We start from the raw sequence: 27,500 nt of genomic DNA, 5'->3' as shown, positions 1-27,500 counted from the left end.
CGGGAAACAAACTAAGAACAACAATATATCAAAACAATACAGATAAAATATACAACACAGCAAACTACAACATCCCTTTAGAATTCAGAGAGAAAGAGAGACATTTTCAAAAAATCATTTCTTAGGGATTCAAGAAGAAATTAATTAACAACAACAACAACAAAAAATCAAGAAAAGATTTGTGATGGACACCAAAATTGGAATATCGTATTGCTTTTTGAGTCCATAACCACCTTAAGATATTGAAGAATACCGAGGAAAAACAAATAAATAAATAATTAAAGGGAGGGGAAGGTGGGGGAGGGGGGCATTTTTAGTCCTTTCTAAGTACACTGGTAGACTGAACCAAAGAATGTGGAATGTATTTATAATCAATGCTTTACATTTGATCTCTGCTCTGGGATTTTAAAAAAAGTGCAACCCCACTGTTTTATTCTATTATTTTATTCGTCGCCCGCTGTAAGGAAAACGGGGGTACATTTGCACGCGCGCACGCACGCACACACACACACACACACACACGCACGCACTCACATACACACACATGCACGCACTCACACGCATAAACACGCACCGCTTCATTCTAAGCGGAGTGCGTAGTGTCTTTCAATCTATCTACCTTCATTCTAAGATGCGGAGTGCGTAGTGTCTTTCAATCTATCTACCTTCATTCTAAGCGGGATGTGACACAGATTTCATTTCCGCTCTCCCGCTCAAAGCAGCCTATTCTCATGGCGATTGATTGATTGGTTGATTAATTGGTTTCTCCGATTTCCGGCCGGGTTCGAATGCCTGCTCTCGCCCTTTCTTCAAAATTGCAATCTTTTCAAAAGCGAATATGTTTAAATGCTTTTATTTGAGAACATAATGTTTATTAGTCTTGTTTAATCAAGTAATCCGCGTGTGTGGGGTGGGTGGGGGTGGGGGGTTGGGGGTGGGTGGGTGGGCGCGGGTGTGTGCTGATTATCTGGTTGCGGTTTTCCGCAATTTATCTTTATTCTTATCTTATCTATTATAATCAATGTGCAGTATAGTAGGCTATGTTTATAATTATATTCAAATAATGTTTCTTAATTCTTTCTGTTTTTACATTAAGAATACTAGTTATTACCTGCAGTGTGTGTGGATGTATGTATGAAGCGGTGTATGTGATATTTTTTACATTTGTATCTTCGTAATATTCGTAAAAGCTGTTGTTGACTTTTACAGTTATGGTCCCCATGTTGTTTACTTGTCTATGTTGTGATAATGCACCTGACCAAATTTCTCCAGTTGGAGATAATAAAGTTATTCTTATTCTTATCTTATCTTAAAGTTTGACTGGAAAATCAAACTGAGCGTCTAGCCTTTGGGATGAGTGATGGCCTAGAGGTAACGCTTCCGGGCCAGGAAGCGAGAGAATCTGAGCGCGCTGGTTCGAATCACGGTTCAGCCGCCGATATTTTCTCTCCCCCCCCGGTGGTGGTCTGGACGCTAGTCATTCGGATGAGACGACAAACCGAGGTTCCGTGTGTCTTAGCATACACTTAGCGCACGTAAAAGAACCCACGGCAACAAAAGGGTTGTTCTTGGCAAAATTCTGTAGAAAAATCCACTTCGATAGGGAAAAACAAATAAAACTGCACGCAGGAAAAAATACAAAAAAGGGGGGTGGCGCTGTCAGTGTAGCGACGCGCTCTCCCTTGGGAGAGAGAGCAGCCCGAATTTCACACAGAGAAATCTGTTGCGATAAAAGGAAATACAAATATAAATACAGAATACAAATGAAACTAAGTGTCCCATGTGCGCATTGTGAAAGAACCCACGGCAACAAAAGTGCTGTCCTCTGGCAAAAGTCTGTAGAACAAAACCCCACTCTGATGGCTACACCAAAATGGGCTTAGTTAGTAGGTGGATGTCCCAAGTACGTTTAAATCAGAAACAGGCACCACAGACCACCACCCGAAGTGACTCAGCAAGCAGTGCAGGGTCTCCTCTGGTGTGTGGCTGGCTTCCTGGCGACCTAACATCGATGGTTCCCTGCGGACTGCCGACGCTGGAACTGTAACGCTGGACGAACCCCGGGAGTGGCTGTGTATGGGGGAGTGGGGGGTGGGGGGTGGGTGGGGAGGGGGGGGGTGGGGATCTAAATGAGCGGCTTGGGAGTAATGCCACTGAAACGGTGCAGATGATGGGACGGCAAAAAATCTATAAAAAAATAAAAAAAATAATAATAATCATTAATGCATGCGCTCGAGGTCTGGCTCTTAATAAAGCGCGTTGGCTTATGCTGCTGGTCAGGTATATATAGATACCCAACAAATCAGATAATATGGTGTAGGGGTACTATTATGGTTTTGTCCGAACGCAGTGACGCCTCCACAAGAAACTAAAACGTTAAAAAAAAAAACTGAAACTGAAACTGAAACTGAAACGTGAAGGCTGCATAGCTGTTCCATTCAATTCTCTTAACTATATAACCGGATTCTATTTCCATCTTTCTATGGTTGAAAACAACATCGCTGTCGAAAACCATAGATAGAAAAAACCCGTTGATGAAAGAACAGCTACAACAATGGGATGGGAACGAAAAAAAAAAAAAAAAAAAAAAAAAAAAAAATGATGATATACTTTTGATCATAATCATAATATTAACGAATAAATGGATATATAAACTGCCTGAGGACTGAAATCTTTATTTTTATTTATTTTTTTTTTTTAGAAAAAGAAACGTTAAAAACGTGTAATGTTTTTTTTGTTTTTTTTAAACAAAAGTTAACCAAACTATGATAATGAAGAACTTAAATAACATTTTTAGAGCAAGGAATTAGAAACAAAACGACCAGTACAACAGAAACCATCATGTATAATTCATGTCGTGCATATAACGCAAACAATAAAAATAATAATAACAGACTAAACGAACAATGATACTTAGCATAAGAATTAACAATGAACTACAATGTGGAGTGATGGCCTAGAGGTAACGCGTCCGCCTAGGAAGCGAGAGAATCTGAGCGCGCTGGTTCGAATCACGGCTCAGCCGCCGATATTTTCTCCCCCAAAACACTAGACCTTGAGTGGTGGGTCTGGACGCTTAGTCATTCGGGTGAGACTATAAACGGAGATCACGTGTGCAAGCATGCACTTAGCGCACGTAACAGAACCCACGGCAACAAAAGGGTCGTTCCTGGCAAAATTCTGTAGAAAAATCCACTTCGATAGGAAAAAACAAATAAAACTGCACGCAGGAGAAAAAAAAAAAAAAAAAAAAAGGGTGGCGCTGTCATTGTAGCGACGCACTCTCCCTGGGGACAACAGACCGAATTTCACACAGAGAAATCTGTTGTGATAAAAAGAAATACAAATACAAAATACAACAGACAATGGAAATCACAAAACGCAAAAACATATCTCTAAATATATTTAATGTGTAAAAAGTCTGTAAACTTTTTCTCAGGTTACATTTGCTGTTGCACGAGACACAAACCGTACAGGTTGGCAACAAACCCAAATAAGACAATTGTACAGTGACTAATCAATTCATGGATTGCTAAATTAATAATTACAGTGTTAACTCACTCACAGTACGGCCAGTCCTCTCTTCTCCTCTACACAGACCCCTCGGATGTCCAGTGGGTGTCTCTATGACCCAGCCTTTAAGCTTCCGTCGTCAGAATTGTGGTATTCTTTGTCAACATTCACCTCTTCAGTGTAAGAGCCTTCCGCTTGTAATATTTTGATGGTTTGTAATTGGGGTGAAACGCTGTTAACGTCGTCTCTTTCGCCGTTCGTGTAGAGAGAGTTAGTGTCATTACCAGATTAGATGGAGACAGACACGCGATCAGCCTTTCAGTTTCACACACGCTCACGCAGTCATTTCCTGTGATCAGTTTTCATCTCATAGTCTCCATTGCTCAATTAGTCACTAAAAGAAGGAAAAAAAAGAAGAAGAGAAAAAAGAAAAAAAAAAAAACAGGGTAAGGAATGATTATGACGACGATGACGACAACAACAACAATACAGTATTGAAAATAGTAATAATAGTAGAAATGATAATAATGATCATAATAACAATAATAACAACAACAGCGATAACAACAACAATAGCAATAATAATGATGATGATAATAATAATAGTGTTAAAAAGGATAATTAGACGAAGAATGATAACATAATGATAATAATAACAACAATAATGATGATGATGATGATAATAATAATAATAATAACAAATATGAATATAGCAATGATGTTAACATCAAGCATTCATAGACCGTTTTATAGATTACAATGTACGATGTAACAGACCACTGTGTAAAGAATGAATCAATAATAATAATAATAATAACAATGGTGATGATGATGATGATGATAATAATAATAACCATAATAATAATAATCCTCATCATCATAACAACAACAATAATCATAATAATGATATTGATGATGATGATGATGATAATAATAATAATCAATAATAAATAATCGATTGTCTCCTCTCGTCCAGAACAAGTGGTGTGTACAGACATTTTGATTCCTATATAATAATAATAATAATATCATAATCCTATACATGTATACAATAAGACTTGCCGGCATAATTACACACATTGTTTCGACAGTAGCAAAAAAAAAAAAAAAAAAAAAAATCTATTTTCTTTTTCTCTCGAAGATCAAAATGTCTATGATTGTCTCAAGTATCACATGCTCTTGTTTCAAGCTTTTTTTTTTTTTTTTTTTTTTTTTGGTTGGTGTTGTGCAAGACACAGGAGAAGAAATAATATGTATAATTATATTCACGGCATTTATTTATCATTTTTTTTATACATCTCCAGAGAGCCACACACACACACACACACACACACACACACACACACACACAAGACAATGGCGAAACATATTTACAAACAGTTATGGTGAGTCCGTTTAAAAAAAAAAAAAAAATAAAGTGGGGTGCAGGTGGGGGGTGGGGGTGGGGGGTGAGGTGAGGAGCTTTAGTAGTTTTGTTTATTCGTTTGTTTTGTTGTTGTTGTTGTTGTGTTTTTTTCGGGGGGGGGGGGGGGGCGTTGGGGGGGGAGGGGGTGTTGTTTTTTGTAACAGCAGATTGGTTTTGTTATTGGCTTATTCATTACAGGGAACTCTTGGCGCAGCCGACTGAAGAAGAGGAAAAAGACCGACCGTGTAGTGTTGATGATCATGACAGTCAAAGTGTTCTTCACGTGTGTGTTGGTTGTGTGTGTGTGTGTGTGTGTGTGTGTGTGTGTGTGTGTGTGTGTGTGTGTGTGTGTGTGTGTGTGTGTTGTTGTTGTTGTTGTTGTTGTTGTTGTTTTAAAGCGTCTGCTCTAACTATCCTAATGATTTTTTTTTGGGGGGGTGTGTTTTTTTTTTTGTTTATTGTAACTTTGATACAGCTATTGAGTCGTGTCTCCTCTCAACGGTGTCACGAATTAGTTCTGTTATTCAATGATTGTCCAGATGTCCCACACAGTCGTAGGGGGGGTCGGTCATAAAACGAGAAACTGTTCAATCATTTGTTATTCAATGGTGTTTTTTTTTTCCCCCTGTGTTACAGAATCCTCAGTTGTCCATTTGGTCTTTTTTCACACAGTAGTTGGAGTGTCGGTCACAAAATGGATAAACTGTTCAATTATTTTGTTATTCAATTATTGTTTTCCTGCGTTACACAGAATCAGCAGTTGTCCATTTGTGTTACCCATTCAGTAGTAGAAGTCGGTCACAAAACGATAAATTGTTCAATCAATTTGTTATTCAATGATTGTGTTTTCCTGCGTTACACAGAATCAGCAGTTGTCCAAGTTGTCTTTCTCACACAGTAGTTGGAGGAGTCGGTGACAAAATGGATAAACTGGTCAATCAGTCTGTTATTCAATGATTGTTTTCCTGCGTTACACAGAATCAGCAGTTGTCCAAGTTGTCTTTCTCACACAGTAGTTGGAGGAGTCTGTCACAAAATGGATAAACTGTTCAATTATTTTGTTATTCAATGATTGTTTTCCTGCGTTACAGAATCAGCAGTTGTCCAAGTTGTCTTTCTCACACAGTAGTTGGAGGAGTCGGTGACAAAATGGATAAACTGGTCAATCAGTCTGTTATTCAATGATTGTTTTCCTGCGTTACAGAATCAGCAGTTGTCCAAGTTGTCTTTCTCACACAGTAGTTGGAGGAGTCGGTGACAAAATGGATAAACTGGTCAATCAGTCTGTTATTCAATGATTGTTTCCTGCGTTACAGAATCAGCAGTTGTCCAAGTTGTCTTTCTCACACAGTAGTTGCAGAGTCGGTCACAAAATGGATAAACTGGTCAATCAGTTTGTTATTCAATGATTGTTTCCCTGCGTTACAGAGAATCAGCAGTTGTCCAAGTTGTCTTTCTCACACAGTAGTTGGAGGAGTCGGTGACAAAATGGATAAACTGGTCAATCAGTTTGTTATTCAATGATTGTTTTCCTGCGTTACAGAATCAGCAGTTGTCCAAGTTGTCTTTCTCACACAGTAGTTGGAGGAGTCGGTGACAAAATGGATAAACTGGTCAATCAGTCTGTTATTCAATGATTGTTTTCCTGCGTTACACAGAATCAGCAGTTGTCCAAGTTGTCTTTCTCACATAGTAGTTGGAGAGTCGGTGACAAAATGGATAAACTGGTCAATCAGTTTGTTATTCAATGATTGTTTTCCTGCGTTACAGAATCAGCAGTTGTCCAAGTTGTCTTTCTCACACAGTAGTTGGAGGAGTCGGTGACAAAATGGATAAACTGGTCAATCAATTTGTTATTCAATGATTGTGTTTCCCTGCGTTACAGAATCTTCAGTTGTCCAAGTTGTCTTTCTCACACAGTAGTTGGAGGAGTCGGTGACAAAATGGATAAACTGGTCAATCATTTTGTTATTCAATGATTGTTTTCCTGCGCTACGAATCAGCACTTCTGTCCAGTTGCATTGAAGTGGAGTGATGGCCTAGAGGTAACGCGTCCTCCTAGGAAGCCAGAGAATCTGATCGCACTGGTTCGAATCAGGAGAATCACGGCACAATCGCCAGTATCATTTTCTCCCCCCCCCCCCCCCCCCCACACACACACACCTCCACTAGACCTTGCGTGGTGGTCTAGACGCTAGTCAATCGGATGAGACGATAAACCGAGGTCCCGTGTGCAGCAGCATGCACTTAACGCACGTAAAAGAACCCACGGCAACAAAAAGCTTGTCCCTGGCGAAATTCTGTAGAAAAATCCACTTCGATAGAAAAACAAAACAAAACAAAAAAAACAACAACAAAAAAAAAAAAACCCGCTAAAAAACAGCGGGCATGAAAAAAAAAGGTGGCGCTCTCAGTGTAGCGACGCGCTCTCCCTGGGGAGACGCCGTGGCGCTCAGTCAAAACGGCGATATGTTGCAAGCAGACAATAAGTCCTTGTCATAACATCATCAGAATATCGGTTCAGAGTTTTCAGAATCTCCTGGTTCAAAGTGTGTGGGTGTGTGTGTGTGGGAGGGGGGGGAGTGCCTGTGTGGGTGGGGGACGGGGTGAGGAAGGGGTGTGTGTGGGGGGGGGAGGGGGGGGGGGGGGCAGATAACCTGTCAACCACCTTCCTCCATCCTCTCCTCTGTTTTCTGCTTCCCTAAGGGCTTCGCTCAGCCTCAGACCTGTCCGTTCTGGGGTGTTGCCTTCCCTAAGGCCTCGCTCAGCCTCAGACCTGTCCATTCTGGGTTGATGTCTTCCCTAAGGGCCTCGCTCAGCCTCAGACCTGTCCGTTCTGGGGTGTTGTCTTCCCTAAGGGCCTCGCTCAGCCTCAGACCTGTCCATTCTGGGTTGATGTCTTCCCTGAGGGCCTCGCTCAGCCCCAGATCAGTCCGTTTTGGGATGATGTCTTCCCTAAGGGCCTTGTTCAGCCTCAGACCTGTCCGTTCTGGGATGTTGTCTTCCCTAAGGGCCTCGCTCAGCTTCAGACCTGTCCGTTCTGGAGTATTGTCTTTCCTAAGGGCCTCGCTCAGCTTCAGACCTGTCCGTTCTGGGGTGTTGTCTTGTCTTCCCTAAGGGCCTCGCTCAGCTTCAGACCCGTCCACTGTGGGATGATGTCTTCCCATCCCTTTTTTTTATCTGTCTGCCTCTCCTTCTCCCTCCTTGTACAGCGCCCTGCAGGATCGTACTTTGCAAGTCCTGTTGATCTTGTGAATTGGCCCATACCACCTCAGTTTGCGTGTTTCGTTTTTTTTTCACAGTGGTGAGAAGATCTTCATGGCTGAACACGATTGAACACGACACGATTTACCATGGGGATACTACGAATCTCAGAGGAGGAGGAGACACACAACGGTGCTTGTCATTAAAAGCCTTTGTCACTATGTTCATTACAAATGACGCATAGTCAGGAGTACATCTGCGTGATCAAGTGTATTTGTTGTTGTTTTTTTGTATTTATTGTTATCATTTCTTTTTTTTTTTTTCTTTCTTTTTTTTAGTCGCTATGAACGTTGATCTCCTCCTCGTCGTTGTCCTCCTCCTCGTCGTCATGGGAGCACACAGAGATCTCGTCCTCGCTAAGCTGATCGCCCCTTGTTGTCTCCCTTGCCCCCGGGACCCCCATCCCCATCTCCATCCCCCCGTCCTCAAAGGTCACCCCATCCTCCTGCCGCACGTGCACGCGCCGGTGCCGCTCCAGGTTGCTCTTGTGGCTGGTGGCGTAGTCGCAGACGTTGCAGAGGAACTCCTTCTGGCCGTTGTGCACCGACAGGTGGCGCTTGAGCAGCGCCTTGCGGCAGAAGCGGCGCGCGCAGTAGAAGCAGGTGTAGCCGTGGTAGTGGAAGACGAGCGCGTGCTCGCGCAGCGCCGCCTTGGTGCGGAAGAGGAGGCCGCAGCACTCGAGCAGCTTGGCCGACAGCTGGTGCATGGTCAGCATGTGGCGCTTCAGGTTGTTGCGGCGGTCCGTCGTGTAGCGGCACTGCGGGCACGGGAAGAGCTTCCGCCCGTAGCCGTACTGCTGGTAAGGGTCTGGGATGGCCGTGATGGACGACACAAGCTCCTCGGCGCTCAGCATGGCTCCCATCAGCGCCTCGTTCTTGAAATCGGTCTTGAAAGCTTGGGACCGATCCGAACAGCAGTTCCTCTTCTCCGCGTTGTTCTTCCTTCTCCTCCTCTCCTCTTCTTCCTCCTCCTCCTCCTCCTCCGCCTCCTCACATCCCTTGTGGGGGTGGTGGTGGTTGTTGTTGTTGTTGTTGTGGTGGTGGTGGTGGTGGTGGTGATGGTGGTGGAGGCTGGGCTCTGAGGTCATCACAGTCTTCAGATCCGCTCTAGAAAAGGAGTTACAGGTGTTGTTGGAAGGGTGGTGGTGCGGAGAGGAGGCAGCTTTACCCTGAGGTCTCCGTCGAGGGTCTTCTTCAGGGAGAGACAGGGGTGTTGTCGTAGTAGTAGTAGTAGTATTGCTGGCGGTGGTGGTGGGGGTGTTGGTGGTGGGGGTGCTGGGGGTGGGGGTGGTACGCGGAACAGGCAAGGTGGTGTGGTGGGGAAGGGCGCAGTAGGAGCTGAGAAGCACGTGGGGATGAGGAGGAGGAGGAGGAGGAGGAGGAGGAGGGGGAGGAGGGGGAGGAGGAGGAGGGTGGCAGAGGAAGGGAGAGGGGAAGGGTGGGGGGAGGAGGAAGGAGGAGGCCGCGTCGAGGAGGAGGTGCCGGTAGGCCGGGTGATGACGGAGCAAGGTCTGGTACAGCGCCACGCTGCGGAGGTCGGGCCCTTGCACGGGCGTGATCACCGGCACGGCGCCACCTAGTTTGTGAGAAGCGTCCAGGGGCCACAACTCTCCTCCTACTCCTACTCCTCCGGGCCTCGCCTCTCCCTTGACCGGAAGCTGCGACCGCAGGGAGGAGGAGGAGGAGGAGGAAGAGGAGGAAGAAGAGGAAGAGGAGGGGGGCAGGAGAGAGGGAGGGAAGGAAGAGGAGGAGGTGATGGGCCCGTCCTTGACCTTGAGCGAAGGGTCAGGGGGCTGGGCGGGGCGGAGGGCGGGCGGGGAGGGCAGGAGGGTACTGTGGGGGGTCAGGTCCAGTCCCACCACGGGTCGTCGGCCGTACATGGGCACAGGCCTGCGAACACACACAGCAACGAGTGCATACAGTGTTTACTTGCTAGCACGTGTGTTGGTTCGGTTTAAATAATCTTTAATTATTCAACAATACACATGATTACAATGCAATGAATGACAAAAGAGCATCAACAAGCTTAAAGCTTATACTGTGCTCACAACGTTGCACTTCAATTTTATCATGACGGCTGATGAACCATATTATGACTTGTATCAAATAGCATTCATAAACAGTAAGTAATGAAATAATGAAATAAAACAAATAAACAAACAGTACGTAATATAGTAAAATAATGCTAATATCAATATTAACATGAGATTAAATTTATTATCACCAAAGTAATTGGACTAATAGAAGAAAAACACGAAGAAGAAGAAAATTTAGAAGAATGGTGGGTAAGGTGGTGGGGGGAGGGGGGACAGAGGGGAGAGGAGAAATTCTAACAGATCATTGGCCAATCAATTCAACTTTGAATATTTGGTCAGTCAAATAAATCCAACATATATTTTACGAATAGAATCATGTTGTACCCTTTCTTCACAACACACACACACACACACACACACACACACACACACACACACACACACACGAACGCACTCTCTCTCTTTCTCTCTCTTCGTCTGATATCACTTTAGTGGAAAGACGTTCAATATGATTTTCTTGCTGTCCTGTTCATCTTTTCCTGTGTTGTATTGTGACATGTTGACATTCAAATCAAATAAAATACTGTTTTATACCGATAGACGTTAGATCGAAGACAACCACCACCACTACTACTACTACTACTGCTACTACTACAACTACAACAACAACTACTACTACCCAGGACTTCCCCCACACAACAAAGGCCAGGACACAGCGAGGACCACATTTGTAGTTTTTAACAAAATCTTTTTTTTTTCTTTGTTTTTTAATTATTATTATTATATTCCTTTCATTCTCAGAAGAAAACACCACCACCACCACCACCACCTACCCCACTTCCCTCCCTCCCTCTGTCCCTTTTGCTGCCCTCATACTCCTGTTTCCTCTTTGGGGTTTCGACAGCGTTACAACGTGTTGATCAACAACAACAACAAAAAAAAAAAAAAAAAAAAAAAAAGGGGGGGGGGGGGGGGGAGGGGGGGAGACCCAAAGTCTGTCTCCAGCATGCTGACAACAACACCCACTGAGCTACCGTGTGCCCCTCCCCCCACCCCTCAGCCCCCTCCCCCACCTCCTTCCTATCCACGCCGTGTAGCGGTGTGCCCAGGGGACTGCGCAGGTACTGCAGTCATCACACGTCACCCACTCGCCCGCCCCCGAGATCAAAGGGGGCACCGACAGCGCCGACAAGTGTACTGACGTCATCCAAACCCTGTTCTGATACTCCTTCTCTACTCCTATCCCCCCCCTGCCGACATCGGAGACCCTTGAGAAAGGGGGAGAGAACACGCGTGTCAACAGCTGTCCTTACAAGAGAGTGGAATGTCCCCCAAAAGAATGCCCATACGAGACTCTGGCCCTGAACAACCTTACCTCAAAGGGAAGGAGCCAAGAGGTTGTTAAACTCCACTTTTACTTCTTCTTCTTCTGTGTTCGTGGGCTGCAACTCCCACGTTCACTTGTATATGCGCGAGTGGGCTTTTACGTGTATGACCGTTTTTAACCCGCCATGTAGGCAGCCATACGGGGGGGATGTGCATGCTGGGTATGTTCTTGTTTCCATAACCCACCGAACGCTGACATGGATTACAGGATCTTTAACGTACGTATTTGATCTTCTGCTTGCTGTATACACACGAAGGGGGTTCAGGCACTAAGCAGGTCTGCACATATGTTGACCTGGGAGATGGGAAAAATCTCCACCCTTTACCCAACCAGGCGCCGTCACCGTGATTCGAACCCAGGACCCTCAGATTGAAAGTCCAACGCTTTAACCACTCGGCTATTGCGCCCGTCACTCCACTTTTACATAATGCCGGTTTTTTTTTTTTCTACCCACAGGAGGTACATAATGTTGTTTCTTTTATTTTAATCCACAGGAGGAACTGAAGGCGGTTTCTTTTTTCCTACCCATGTGAGGTACGGAATGCCGTTTGGTTTTCTTCCTATATATAGGAGCTTAAACTCTACTTTTATAGAATGTCGTTTCTTTTTCAACCCATACAAAGTGAAACTGCACTTTTACAGAATGCCTTTTTTTTCTACCCATAGGAGGTACATAATGCTGTTTCTTTTATTTTTAATCCACAGGAGGAACTGAAGGCGGTTTCTTTTTTCCTACCCATGTGACGTACGGAATGCCGTTTGGTTTTCTTCCTATATATAGGAGCTTAAACTCCACTTTTATAGAATGCCGTTTCTTTTTCTACCATTAAACCGTGAAGAGTGGAGAGGGGTGGTGGTCAGGTCAGCAGCGGTGCCCCAACGGTCTGAACCCAGACTACGGGAGAGGTGAAGGTGAAGGTGATGAGGTTAAACTCCGCTTTTATAGAATGTATGTCTTTTTCTATCCATACAAAGTGAAACTCCACTTTAACAGAATGCCGTTCCTTTTTTTTCTACCCATAGGAGGTACATAATATTATTTCTTTTTTTAAAGCCACAGGAGGTACTGAAAGCTGTTTCTTTTCCTACCCATGTCAGGCACGGAATGCCGTTTTGCTTTCTTCCTATATATAGGAGCTTAAACTTCACTTTTACAGAACGCCGTTTCTTTTTATATCCCCTATGAGGTTAAACTCCGCTTTTATAGAATGGCGTTTCTATTTCTACCCATACGAGGTTAAACTCCGCTTTTATAGAATGCATGTCTTTTTCTATCCATACAAAGTGAAGCTGCACTTTTACAGAATGCCGTTTTTTCTACCCACAGGAGGTACATAATGTTGTTTCTTTTATTTTTAATCCACAGGAGGAACTGAAAGCTGTTTCTTTTTTTGCTACCCATGTGAGGTACAGAATGCCGTTTGGTTTTCTTCCTATAGGAGTTTAAACTCCACTTTTATAGAAGGCCGTTTCTTTTTCTACCCACAAGAGGCTAAATTCAACTTAGTGGAATAAGCATTATTACATTTTTTTTTTTTACACCCAGCCCTCTGGGCTGGACACACACAGAGCATAAGCAAGTGAATGAGAGAGAGAGAGAGAGAGAGAGAGAGAGAGAGAGAGAGAGAGAGAGAGAGAGAAATCGATGCCCTCAAGAGGCACAGGAATAGAGCCCTCTAGGTTGGAGAGAGAGAGAGGGAGAGCGAGAGGAGAGACAGAGACAGAGACACACAGACAGACACACACACACACACACAGAGGGAGAGAGAGAAACAGACGGACAGACAGAAATCGACGCCCCCTAAGAAGCGCAGAAACAAGAGCTTTTGAACTGCAGGCAACATTACAAACAGCAGTGGGCGTCTCATTCCAGCGTGCGGACAGCTAAACCACCCAGTGAGCTACCGTGGCCCCCCCTTCCCCGCCCCCCCCCCCCCCACCCCCACGCCCCCTCCACCCCCCGCCCCTCCTGTCCACGCCGTGTTGTGGTGGTGTGCTCAGCAGATCTTTCCCCGAGATCAAACGAGGCACCGACAGGTCGACAAGTCGCTGACGTCATCCTAACCCTGTTCCGAGACCCTGAGCCCTACTATACCCTACCCTACCCTGCCCTGCCCTGCCCTGCCGACACTGGAGACCCTTGAGAAAGGGGGGGGGGGGGAGAGAACACGCGTGTCAACAGCTGTCCTTACAAGAGAGCGGAGTGTCCCCTAAAGAATGCAGTGCCCTCTCCTCCTACCCCCCCCCAAACCCCTCCCCCTTTTTTTTTTTTTACTTCCTGAGCTGGACTCCGCAACAGTTTCAGTTTCAGTTTCTCAAGGAGGCGTCACTGCGTTCGGACAAATCCATACACGCTACACCACATCTGTTGAGCAGATGCCTGACCAGCAGCATAACCCAACGCGCTTAGTCAGGCCTTGAGTGCATGCTTACATATTTGTGTACCTATGAAAGTGGATTTCATTTTACGTAATTTCGCCAGAGGACAACACTCTCGTTGCCATGGGTTCTTTTTCAGTGCGCCAAGTGCGTGCTGCACACGGGACCTCGGTTTATCGTCTCATCCGAAAGACTAGACGCTCAGTTTGATTTTCCAGTCAAACTTAGGAGAAAGGGCGAGAGCGGGATTCGAACCCACACCCTCACGGACTCTCTGTATTGGCAGCTGAGCGTCTTAACCATTCTGCCACCTTCCTCATAAGAATGAAAGAAGAAGAAGAAGAAAAACTAAAACAGAAAAAAAAGAACAATAAACAATACTATTAATGATTTTTTTTTTAAAACTCTCTCCATACGAACGGCGAAAGAGACGACGTTAACAAGCGTTTCAACCCAGTTACCATCATCAAAATATTGCAAGCGGAAGGCTCTTATACTGAAGAAGTGAATGTTGACAAAGAATACCACAATTCTGACGACGGAAGCTAAAGGTCGGGTCATTCAGACACCCGCTGGACATCCGAGGGGTCTGTGTAGAGGAGAAGAGAGGACTGGCCGTACTGAGTGAGTTAATGAATTTTTTTTGTAAAGGAAGAAATTAAGGAAGACACTACATTTTTGTCTTGTTAAACCTTATATTGCCTTGCTTGTTCAGAATCTATAAATACGGCTCACTTTGTTGAAAGAAAAAAAAAGAGCTGCATAGTTTAAAGAAATGAATAGAGGCTAAAAAAAAAATTAAAAAAATTCATCAGTAATACATTGATTTAGCAATTCTTTAAAAAAGAATGTGAAGACATCCGTCACATAATTAATTATGTCCGTACTGTCTCAAGAAATGTTTATTCATTTACTTATTTATTAATGTATTTATTCAGATGTTTTACTATAGCGCATATTCCTGAAGCTCTATGCATTTTACAACATCATGTCATTGCCAACATTGTCTGTTGCATGTTTCCATGACGCTTTTCATTTCTCTTTTCCTGTCCATTTCCAGGTGACCCTGTATAACGACCACGGCAGAAAGATGTTGATGAATGAATGTAAGATTTGTGGAATGGATGGGTGAGAGATGGGGAATTAAAAAAAATTGTTGGAAAAAAAAAAGAAGGAAGAAAGTCAAATTATGGGATTATAATAATGGTATTAAAAATACGTACACGGCGTTGAAATCCTTGGGGCAGAGACAAATTAATATTAATCCTAGCACTTTACTTTTGCACAGCAATCGTTCACACATACATCATGTACGCATTGACAGGTTGTATACAAACGAGAGAAGGAAAAGAATAGAAGGTGGAGAAAATTCATATCTTCTTATGAATTCAACATGGAAAGCTAGAGAGAAAAAAACAAACTGTTGAGCAGAAATGAGGTGGGGGTCGTTGGGGGGGTGGGGGGTGGGGGGGGTGGAGGGGCAGTTGTGGGGTTGGGGGGGTGGGGGGGGGGAAGAAGTGAGGGTGGGTGGGTGGGTGGGTGGGTAGAGGGGGTAGTTTACTACTTTGAAAAGGACTGGAAGTTTTAAAGCCAGACTTTTGAGAAGATGAAATGGAGTTGTTTTGATGAAACAGAAAGGAAAAAAAGGGGGATCTCGATCGTCTAAACTACAATAACAACGTCCAGAAAAAAAGAGCGGCTTCCGACTGTTTTGAGTTTGAGGGAGAGGTGGGGCAGGGGGCGGGGGTGGGGGTGGGGGGGCTTGGGGGGACGGGGGGTTGTAGGGGGGGGGGGGGGGGGCGAGGAGGATAGAGAGAAAAAGACACGCACACACACACACACACACAAAAAGATTAGGAACAAGGAGGGGAACATATGTCGCGTACAGTTGGAAAGAGATTCTAGGATCTTGAACTCCCATGCGGATGAAACCAGAGCCTCCTCCTCCACCACAACCACCCCAACCCCTCAATCCCATTCACCTCAACGCCCTCCCCCAACCCACCCCCCACGCCCCCCTCCCTCCCCATGCCCGCCTCACCCCCTCACCCCCAACCTCCTCTCCCCTGCCCCCCCCCCCCCTCTTCTTGACAACACAGGTGGTTAAGTTCCACGTGCGATGGGGAGTGATGGCCTAGAGGTAACGCGTCCGCCTAGGAAGCGAGAGAATCTGAGCGCGCTGGTACCTGGTTCGAATCACGGCTCAGCCGATATTCCCCCCCCCCCCCTCCACTAGACCTTGAGTGGTGGTCTGGACGTTAGTCATTCGGATGAGACGATAAACCGAGGTCCCGTGTGCTAGCATGCACATAGCGCACGTAAAAGAACCCATGGCAACAAAGGGGTTGTTTCCTGGCAAAATTTCTGGAGAAAAATCCACTTCGATAGGAAAAAAACAAATAAAACTGCACGCAGGAAAAAAAAAAGAAAAAAAAAAAAAATGGGTGGCGCTGTGGTGTAGCGACGCGCTCTCCCAGGAGAGAGCAGCCTAAATTTCACACACACAGAAATCTGTTGTGAAAAAAAAAAAAAAGAAAAGAAAGAAAAGAAAGAAAGAAATCAATACACAGGCAACAGACAGTGCAATCCTGATCTGACTATCATCAATCATCCATCATCATCACTACGGCTTCTCATTACGTCAGCTTTACTCAAAGTCACTGACAGCCCGGCTCTTATATTAACAATCTAACGGGCGGAATAGCCGAGTGGTTAAAGCGTTGGACTTTCAATCCGAGGGTCCCGGGCTCGAATCACGGTGACGGCGCCTGGTGGGTAAAGGGTGGAGATTTTTGTCCTATCTCCCAGGTCAACATATGTGGCAGACCTGCTTAGTGCCTGAACCCCCTTCGTGTGTTTATGCAAGCAGAAGATCAAATACGCACGTTAAAGATCCTGTAATCCATGTCAGCGTTCGGTGGGTTATGGAAACAAGAACATACCCAGCATGCACCCCCGGCCCCGAAAACGGAGTATGGCTGCCTACATGGCGGGGTAAAAACGGTCATACACGTAAAAGCCCACTCGTGTGCATACGAGTGAACGCAGAAGAAGAAGAAAATTAACAATCTGAACCCAAACTTGGAACGGTGGCCATGACAATGACACGGTCGCCATGACAATGACAGTCAAGTTTCCATCGCTTGGATTGCTGCACATGGCGTTCACTCGTATGCACACGAGTGGGCCTCTACGTGTATGACCGTTTTTAACCCCGCCATGTAGGCAGCCATACTCCGTTTTCGGGGGCGTGCATGCTGGGTATGTTCTTGTTTCCATAACCCACCAAACGCTGACATGGATTACAGGATCTTTAACGTGCCTATTTGATCTTCTGCTTGCATATACACACGAAGGGGGTTCAGGCACTAAGCAGGTCTGCACATATGTTGACCTGGGAGATCGTAAAAATCTCCACCCTTTACCCACCAGGCGCCGTCACCGTGATTCGAACCCAGGACCCTCAGATTGACAGTCCAACGCTTTAACCACTCGGCTATTGCGCCCGTCTACTCGAAAGCAACAACACGTGGTCTTCAATGCCATGTTGATAGATAATACACTGATAATAATAATAATAATAATAATAATAATGATGATAATAGATAGTACTTCTACGGCGCAAACTCCCCATATAAATGGGCTCTGGGCGATTTCTTTCATTAGGGTATTACTGCATGACGATATATCATCAGGACATTATTATTATTATTATCATTATTATTCTGATCATCATTGTTATCATCGCTAGGAACTTTAAAAACAACAACAACAACAGTCTGTTGCACAAGGTTATCGTGGGGTTAAACTTGTTGTATGCATAATTCTTTTCAAGTTGTATGAACAAAGACGTATTGTTTGGGAGGGGGTATAGGCGCGACGTCATATTATTTCTTCCTCATCTGCTGCAGGCATGCAGCTTACATTTCATGTTCAGCTCCTGGTTACGTGTTTGACCGTTGTTTTGTTTTGTTTTTAACCTCGTTGGGACTTGTCAACCTGAGCCGGGTCCCAGGTTCGAATCCCGGTCAAAGCGTCTGGTGGGTAAGGGAAAAGGTGGAGGGTTTTTTTTTTGTTTTTTTTTTTCTCCCGATCTCCCAGGTCAACAGATGTACAGACCTGCTATAGTGCCTGCACGGTATTCCCTTCGCTTCGTGTAGTATACGTATTCAGAAGATCAAGTACGCACGTTAAAGATCCCGTCATCCATGTTAGCAGCGTTCCGTGAGTTTGTGGAAACAAGAACGTACCCAGAATTTGTATTTGTATTTTTTTTTTTTTTTAAATCACAACAGATTTCTCTGTGTGAAATTCGGGCTGCTCTCCCAAGGGAGAGCGCGTCGCTACACTACAGCGCCACCCTTTTTTTAAAAATTTTTTCCTGCATGCAGTTTTATTTGTTTTTCCTATCGAAGTGGATTTTTCTACAGAATTTTGCCAGGAACAACCCTTTTGTTGCCGTGGGTTCTTTTACGTGCACTAAGTACACGCTAGCACACGGGACCTCGGTTTATCGTCTCATCCGAATGACTCTAGCGTCCAGACCACCACTCAAGGTCTAGTGGAGGGGGGGTTGGGGGTGCGGGTGTGTGAAAATATCGGCGGCTGAGCCGTGGTTCGAACCAGCGCGCTCAGATTCTCTCGCTTCCTAGGCGGACGCGTTACCTCTAGGCCATCACTCTATATACCCTATCCCCTGCTCTGACCAGCACTTTGCAACCCCCATAAACGGGAGTATAACTGACTGCCTACATGGCGGGGTAAAACCAGTCATACACGTCAAAGCCCACGAATGAAGAGGAAGAAGAAGAAGAAGAAGAAGAAGAAGAAGTTTTCTTTCTCCAATTACTGACACTCACACTCTCTGTTTGTACTCTTATCTTTTCCACATTCTGTTCTCTCTCTCTCTCTCTCTTTCTTCGTTCCTTCCTCAGAGAGACACAGACAGACAAACAGACACACACACACACACACGCACACACACACGCACATACACACAAACACACACACACTCACTCACACACACACACAGACACACACCGTCCACCAGCTTGTGGCCACCGTTCTGTTAACGCTTCGATACAAGAAGCTTGGTTGTCATGTGTGTGTGTGTGTGTGTGTGTGTGTGTATGTGTGTGTGTGTGTGTGTGTGTGTATGTGTGAATAGGTGTGTGTGTGTGTGTGTGTGTGTGTGTGCGTGTGTATGTGTGAATAGGTGTGTGTGTGTGTGTGTGTGTGTGAATATGTGTGTGTGTGTGTGTGAATATGTCTGTGTGTGTATGTCTGTGTGTGTATGTCTGTGTGTCTGTGTCTTTCTGTGTGTCTCTTTGTGTGTGTGTGAGGGGGGTGGGGTGGGGGGGGGAAGGGGCGAGGGGGCGCTAGGTGTGTGTGTGGGGGGGGGGGGGGGGGGGGAAGGGGCGAGGGGGCTCTAGGTGTGTGTGTGTGGGGTGGGGGGGGGGGGAGGGGCGCTAGGTGTGTGTGTGGGGGGAAGGGGGGCGGAGCGGGCGGGGGGCGGAGGGGGTTAATAAGATCTGTCCCCGTCCCCTCTCATCAACCTGTCCGCCGGCCCCTCCCACCCCACCCCAACCCCCCACCCCCACCAATCCATCCATCCATAATCTCTCCCCCCTCCATCCCTCTCCCTCTCTCTCTTGCGCGCGCGGCGCCTTCCACTTCTTCTTCACCTTTCTCCTCCTCCTCCTTCCTCCATCCTATCCATCCATCCTCCGCTTTGCCCCAGCCCCCACCCCCTCATTTGTCACACTTTGTCTGGGACTGTTTCTTCATCCATCCCCCTCCCCCTCCGCACCCCTGCCCTTGTCACCCTCATTTCTTTCCTCCCTTCCTTCCTTCCTTTCCTGCCCCCCCCCCCCACCCCCCTACCCCTCCATCACCCACAACCTCCATCTCCAGTCTCTTTATTCCCATTTAATCCCCCTTTCCCCCCCCTCCCTCCGCCCCCTCCTCCTCTATCTCTCTCACTCACCCCCTGCCCCCAACGATCCGCCGCCACTATCCACTTTCTCTCTCTCTCTGTCTCTCTTTCTCTGTCTGTCTGTCTCTCTCTGTCTCTCTCTCTTCCTCTCTCTCTCCCCCTCTCTCTGTCTGTCTCTCATACGCACATCCAGAATTTAATGAAACAAACAAACAAACAACAACAACTAAAAACTTCGAAAACTAAGATGGGCGAGCAGGTACACACACACACACACACACACACACACACACACACACACGCCACTCAAAAAGTCCGGCTGTGAACCCGACGAGGCAGATGTTGGCTTATCCTGAGACAACCCGATACAGAGGAAAGTTAAAGTGCTATCACACACACACACACACACACACACACACACACACACACACACACACACACACACACACACACACACACACTGACACACACACACGGGGGTTATAGTATTTATAGTCCGTCCAATACTTTTAAAAGTAAACAAATGTGTGTGTTGAGAAAAAAGAAAAAAAGAAATAATAATAATAAGAATAAATGTGATTTTTCGGTTAGTCATGGAGGCCGCCATTTGGGCACACACACACACAAACAAAAAAAAAAGAAAAAAAGTTGTGACGTCACCAGCATGGAGACTCACTTCCGTTTTCGGTTGACTTGTGAATCAGATCGAGACAAATTCGTTGAAGGGAAGGGGGAAAAAAAAAAACTGCACAAGGAAAATCCAAACTCCCCACCCATCACACTCTCCAAAACCTTATAAGAAATCAATTCATCTCTTTAATCACTGATAGCATTCAAACTGTGAAGATAACTGTGACAATTAATACTTAAAGAAACCAAACAAACAAAAAATTTCAATCATTTGTATATGTGTGACGGGACAGTCAACCAAATTCATCTATCCAGTCCTTCTTTCTTCTTTTGTTCGTGGGCTGTGACGGGCGCAATAGCTCAGTGGCTAAAGCGTTGGACTGTCAATCTGAGGGTCCCGGGTTCGAATCACGGTGACGGCGCCTGGTGGGTAAAGGGTGGAGATTTTTACGATCACATATGTGCAGACCTGCTAGTGCCTGAACCCCCCTTCGTGTGTATATGCAAGCAGAAGATCAAATACGCACGTTAAAGATCCTGTAATCCATGTCAGCGTTCGGTGGGTTATGGAAACAAGAACATACCCAGCATGCACACCCGGCCCCGAAAACGGAGTATGGCTGCCTACATGGCGGGGTAAAAACGGTCATACACGTAAAAGCCCACTCGTGTGCATACGAGTGAAAGAAGAAGAAGAAGAAGTAGTTCGTGGGCTGCAACTCCCACGTTCACTCGTATGTACACGTACACAAGTGGACTTTTACGTGTATGAGTTTTTATCCCGCCATGTAGGCAGCCATACTCTTGTTTTCGGGGGGGGTGTATGCTGACTATGTTCCTGTTTCCATAACCCAGCGAACGCTGACATGGATCACAGGATCTTTAACGTGCGTGTTTTATCTTCTGCTTGCCGTATACACACCAAGGGGAGTTTAGGAACTAAGCAGGTCTGCATAATATGTTGACTTGGGAGATCGGGGGAAAAAAAAAAAAAAAAAATCTCCACCCTTTACCCACCAGGCGCCGTTACCGAGATTCGAACCCGGGACCCTCAGATTGAAAGTCCAACGCTTTAACCACTCGGCTATTGCGCCCGTAGTGGTATGCGTTTGAAGTTGTACGTAACCTATGTCCGTAAAATCTTTTAAAAAGCAACAACACACTACTACTACTACTAACAATAACAATAATAATTCAAAGAATAATAATAACAACAATGATAATGATAATAATAATAATAATGAAAATGATAATGATAAAGTAAAAGGCAAACTGCTGTTCAACAAAATTTAATATCGGTTCGTGCTCACAAGTTGTGGGTGATTTCATTCTTCATAAGTTTTCAAAATGTTATTTATTTCTTTTTTTTTTCTCTCTTCTCTTCTTCTCTTACTTCATTTATCTATTCATTTTATTACAAGAACAGGCTGCGTCCTTGCTGACATTTCTGTCATGCTCGCCTGTTAAAAAAAAAAAAAAAAAAAAAAAAATCAAACGAGAAAACGGGCAAATATTGTCGTCAAAATAGATCCCAGGAGTTGAAGTAAAAAAAAAAAAAAGCATTCCTTTAAAATTAATCTTCATTACTTAAATTATCTCACCAAAAAAAAGGTCATTTAGAAAAAAAAAAAAAATCTTATTTTATCACTTCTTCGACGAGCCAATTTAAAAGTTTGTGAATGCTCGCAACATTTTTTTCCTTTGGTTTTTTTCAATCACCCCGCACACACACACACACACACACGCACACGCACGCACACACACACGCACGCACACACACACACACACACACACACACACACACACACACAAGACGAAGAAAACTATTAACCACACACATACATGAAGGAGAATGGAAAAGTCACACACAAAGAGAGAGAGAGAGAGAGAGGGGGGGGGGGGGGACAAAGTCTAGCTCTCATTTAATGATCAATGATTTTTTTTTTTTTTTTTTACACCGTACACAACAAGAAGGGGGGAAAAACAGGGGGGGGGGGGGAAAAAAGCCGAATAGAATTATTAACCAGCACACATACATGAAGGATAATGGGAAAGTAAAAAACAAAACAAAACAAAACACAAAAGAAACAAAATCAAACAAAAAAGACGAAGAAAACTATAAACCAGCACACATACATGAAGCAAAATGCAAAATAAAACAACAACAACAACAACAACCAGAAAGACGATGAAAACTATAAACCAGCACACTTACATGAAGCAGAATGCAAAATGAAACAACAACAACAACAACCAAAAAGACGAAGAAAAAAATAAACCAGCACACATACATGAAGCAGAATGCAAAATAAAACAACAACAACGACAACAACAACCAAAAAGACGATGAAAACTATAAACCAGCACACACACATGAAGCAGAATGCAAAATAAAACAACGACAACAACAACAACAACCAAAAAAACGATGAAAACTATAAACCAGCACACATACATGAAGCAGAATGCAAAATAAAACAACAACAACAACCAAAAAGACGATGAAAACTATAAACCAGCACACATACATGAAGCAGAATGCAAAATAAAACAACAACAACAACAACCAAAAAGACGATGAAAACTATAAACCAGCACACATACATAAAGCAGAATGCAAAATAAAACAACAACAACAACAACAACAACCAAAAAGACGATGAAAACTATAAACCAGCACACATACATGAAGCAAAATGCAAAATAAAACAACAACAACAACAACCACCACCAAAAAGACGATGAAAACTATAAACCAGCACACTTACATGAAGCAAAATGCAAAAGAAAACAACAACAACAACAACCACCACCAAAAAGACGATGAAAACTATAAACCAGCACACATACATGAAGCAGAATGCAAAATAAAACAACAACAACAACAACAACCAAAAGACGATGAAAACTATAAACCAGCACACATACATGAAGCAGAATGCAAAATAAAACAACGACAACAACAACCAAAAAGACGATGAAAACTATAAACCAGCACACATACATGGAGCAGAATGCAAAATAAAACAACAACAACAACAACAACAACCAAAAAGACGATGAAAACTATAAACCAGCACACTTACATGAAGCAGAATGCAAAATAAAACAACAACAACCACCACCAAAAAGACGATGAAAACTATAAACCAGCACACATACATGAAGCAGAATGCAAAATAAAACAACAACAACAACAACCACCACCAAAAAGACGATGAAAACTATAAACCAGCACACATACATGAAGCAGAATGCAAAATAAAACAACAACCACCACCAAAAAGACAATGAAAACTATAAACCAGCACACATACATGAAGCAGAATGCAAAATAAAACAACAACAACAACAACAACCAAAAAGACGATGAAAACTATAAACCAGCACACATACATGAAGCAGAATGCAAAATAAAACAACGACAACAACAACCAAAAAGACGATGAAAACTATAAACCAGCACACTTACATGAAGCAGAATGCAAAATAAAACAACAACAACAACAACAACAACCAAAAAGACGATGAAAACTATAAACCAGCACACTTACATGAAGCAGAATGCAAAATAAAACAACAACAACAACAACAACAACCAAAAAGACAATGAAAACTATAAACCAGCACACTTACATGAAGCAGAATGCAAAATAAAACAACAACCACCACCACCAAAAAGACGATGAAAACTATAAACCAGCACACATACATGAAGCAGAATGCAAAATAAAACAACAACAACAACCAAAAAGACGATGAAAACTATAAACCAGCACACATACATGAAGCAGAATGCAAAATAAAACAACAACCACCACCACCAAAAAGACGATGAAAACTATAAACCAGCACACTTACATGAAGCAGAATGCAAAATAAAACAACAACAACAACAACAACAACCAAAAAGACGATGAAAACTATAAACCAGCACACTTACATGGAGCAGAATGCAAAATAAAACAACAACAACAACAACAACAACCAAAAGACGATGAAAACTATAAACCAGCACACATACATGAAGCAGAATGCAAAATAAAACAACGACAACAACAACCAAAAAGACGATGAAAACTATAAACCAGCACACATACATGGAGCAGAATGCAAAATAAAACAACAACAACAACAACAACAACCAAAAAGACGATGAAAACTATAAACCAGCACACTTACATGAAGCAGAATGCAAAATAAAACAACAACAACCACCACCAAAAAGACGATGAAAACTATAAACCAGCACACATACATGAAGCAGAATGCAAAATAAAACAACAACAACAACAACCACCACCAAAAAGACGATGAAAACTATAAACCAGCACACATACATGAAGCAGAATGCAAAATAAAACAACAACCACCACCAAAAAGACAATGAAAACTATAAACCAGCACACATACATGAAGCAGAATGCAAAATAAAACAACAACAACAACAACAACCAAAAAGACGATGAAAACTATAAACCAGCACACATACATGAAGCAGAATGCAAAATAAAACAACGACAACAACAACCAAAAAGACGATGAAAACTATAAACCAGCACACTTACATGAAGCAGAATGCAAAATAAAACAACAACAACAACAACAACAACCAAAAAGACGATGAAAACTATAAACCAGCACACTTACATGAAGCAGAATGCAAAATAAAACAACAACAACAACAACAACAACCAAAAAGACAATGAAAACTATAAACCAGCACACTTACATGAAGCAGAATGCAAAATAAAACAACAACCACCACCACCAAAAAGACGATGAAAACTATAAACCAGCACACATACATGAAGCAGAATGCAAAATAAAACAACAACAACAACCAAAAAGACGATGAAAACTATAAACCAGCACACATACATGAAGCAGAATGCAAAATAAAACAACAACCACCACCACCAAAAAGACGATGAAAACTATAAACCAGCACACTTACATGAAGCAGAATGCAAAATAAAACAACAACAACAACAACAACAACCAAAAAGACGATGAAAACTATAAACCAGCACACTTACATGGAGCAGAATGCAAAATAAAACAACAACAACAACAACAACAACCCAAAAGACGATGAAAACTATAAACCAGCACACATACATGAAGCAGAATGCAAAATAAAACAACGACAACAACAACCAAAAAGACGATGAAAACTATAAACCAGCACACATACATGAAGGAAAATGGGGGGGGGGGAGAGAGAGAGAGAAGAAGAAAAAACATCCAAGAAAAAAAACAACAAACAAACAAAAAGAAAGACGAAGAAAATTATTAACCAACACACATACATAGAAAAAAAAAAAGAAAAAAAAAAAAGGCCAGGGGGTGTTGGGGGTAGGGAGGGCGTGGGGGGGGGGAGGGGGGGGGGGGGGGGGGGGGGGGGGGGGGGCGGGGAGGAGGGGGGGGGGGGGGAGTGAAATGGGGGCTGCAAAGTCTCTTGCTCTCATCTGATGATCAATGAATGATTGGTGGTGGTGGTGGTGGTGGGTCGCTAGCGCTGGCGCGTCGCAGGCGGGGGGTGAGGGGGGACCTGGGGGGGGGGGGGGGGGGGGTCGACACCGACTCAATCAAGACTCAAAGCTTTTCTTATTTAGGCCACCTATCGCTCGCTCGCGCATCGCATCACACAAGTCTCTCTCTACTCTCTCTCTCTCTCTCCCCCCCCCCCTCCCTTTTTTTTTTTTTTTAGGGACATCTCCTGTCTGCTGTTCCGCTTCCTCCACTCTACTCCACTCTACTCTGTCGTCATGGAGACACGTCAATGAGCGAGCAGCTTTTGCAGGGCGTCATTGGGCATTAGTTGTCTGGAAGGAGATGGGGGCGTAGGAGGAGAGGGCGGAAGGAGGGGGGTGGGGGGTGGGGGGGGGGGGTAAAAAAAAAAAAAAAAAAAAAAGGAAGGAAGGAAAAGAAAAACAAAAGATGACTTGGACCGGTGTGTGTCACTGACAAATTAATGTTGTTTTCCGAGCACACAGAAATAAAATCACCCAAGCTGATAGTTTCGACTTAAAGCGAGGATCGGTTTCGGCAACAGGCCCTGCTAGCAGCCGCAGCCTAATCATCATCATCATCATCATCATCATCATCATCACCGCAGTATCGTCGCCATCGATTTTTTTTTTTCCTTTCTTCATCGTCATCCTCGAAATGACGTCATTATTTGTAGACTAATGATAAATATCAATATTACTTTGCCCAATCGTAAATGGATGTCCAGAAAGTCCTGGTGAACTTCCTGTAATAATAGTCGATAAGACTTCTCTATGGGTAATTGATGTATTGTATCATATTACTCTCTTTCTTTTCTTTTTTCTTTTCTTCTCTCTCTCTCTCTCTCTGTGTGTGTGTGTGTGTGTGTGTGTGTGTGACAACACATTTCTATGTGTGAAATTCGGGCTGCTCTCCCCAGGGAAAGCGGTTTTTTTTTTTTTTAATCTTTTTTGTTTGTTTTTTGTTGTTGTTGTTTTCACCCTGCAAATTTTATCATTTCTTTTCCTCTCGAAGTGGATGTGTTCTTTTTGTTGTTGTTGTTATTGTTTTTTTCAGAATTATGCCAGGGACAACTCTTTCCTTGCCGTGGGTTCTTTTACGTGGGCTAAAGTGCATGCATGCTGCACTCGAGACCTCGGTTTATCGTCTCATTCGAATGACTAGCCTTCCACTGGAGGTCTAGCTAGTGGAGGGGGAGAAAATACTGGCGACAGTGTCGGGATTCGAACCAGCGCACTCAAGATACTCTCGCTTCCTAAACGGACGCTTCACCGCTGGGCCAAACTGGTCTTAGAAACTGGTACACTGATAACGACAGTTGATCAAAAGCCGACGGGCGCAATAGCCGAGTGGTTAAAGCGTTGGACTTTCAATCCGAGGGCTCCGGGTTCGAATCTCGGTGACGGCGCCCGGTGGGTAAAAGGGTGGAGATTTTTGT

At 44.0% G+C, this 27,500-nt stretch overlaps 1 protein-coding gene across 1 annotated transcript in view; it reads right to left on the bottom strand.

Moving 5' to 3' along the window:
- Window positions 1-7,995: 7,995 nt before the first annotated feature.
- Window positions 7,996-27,500, bottom strand: part of LOC143275261 (uncharacterized) — a 34,734-nt gene continuing 15,229 nt past the window's right edge. The window contains exons 2-3 of the mRNA XM_076579237.1: window positions 9,483-10,071; window positions 7,996-9,179 (exon numbers count right to left, since the gene is read on the bottom strand). Coding sequence (XP_076435352.1) covers window positions 8,457-9,179; window positions 9,483-10,071 — 1,312 coding nt within the window. The 3' untranslated portion in view covers window positions 7,996-8,456. The remainder of the gene's footprint in view (window positions 9,180-9,482; window positions 10,072-27,500) is intronic.

The sequence above is a fragment of the Babylonia areolata genome, chromosome 30 (assembly GCF_041734735.1).
Source record: "Babylonia areolata isolate BAREFJ2019XMU chromosome 30, ASM4173473v1, whole genome shotgun sequence".
In the NCBI taxonomy this organism is placed as follows: domain Eukaryota; kingdom Metazoa; phylum Mollusca; class Gastropoda; order Neogastropoda; family Buccinidae; genus Babylonia; species Babylonia areolata.
Note: the sequence above shows the minus strand (reverse complement) of the source record. Positions and strands in the feature narration are given on the sequence as shown.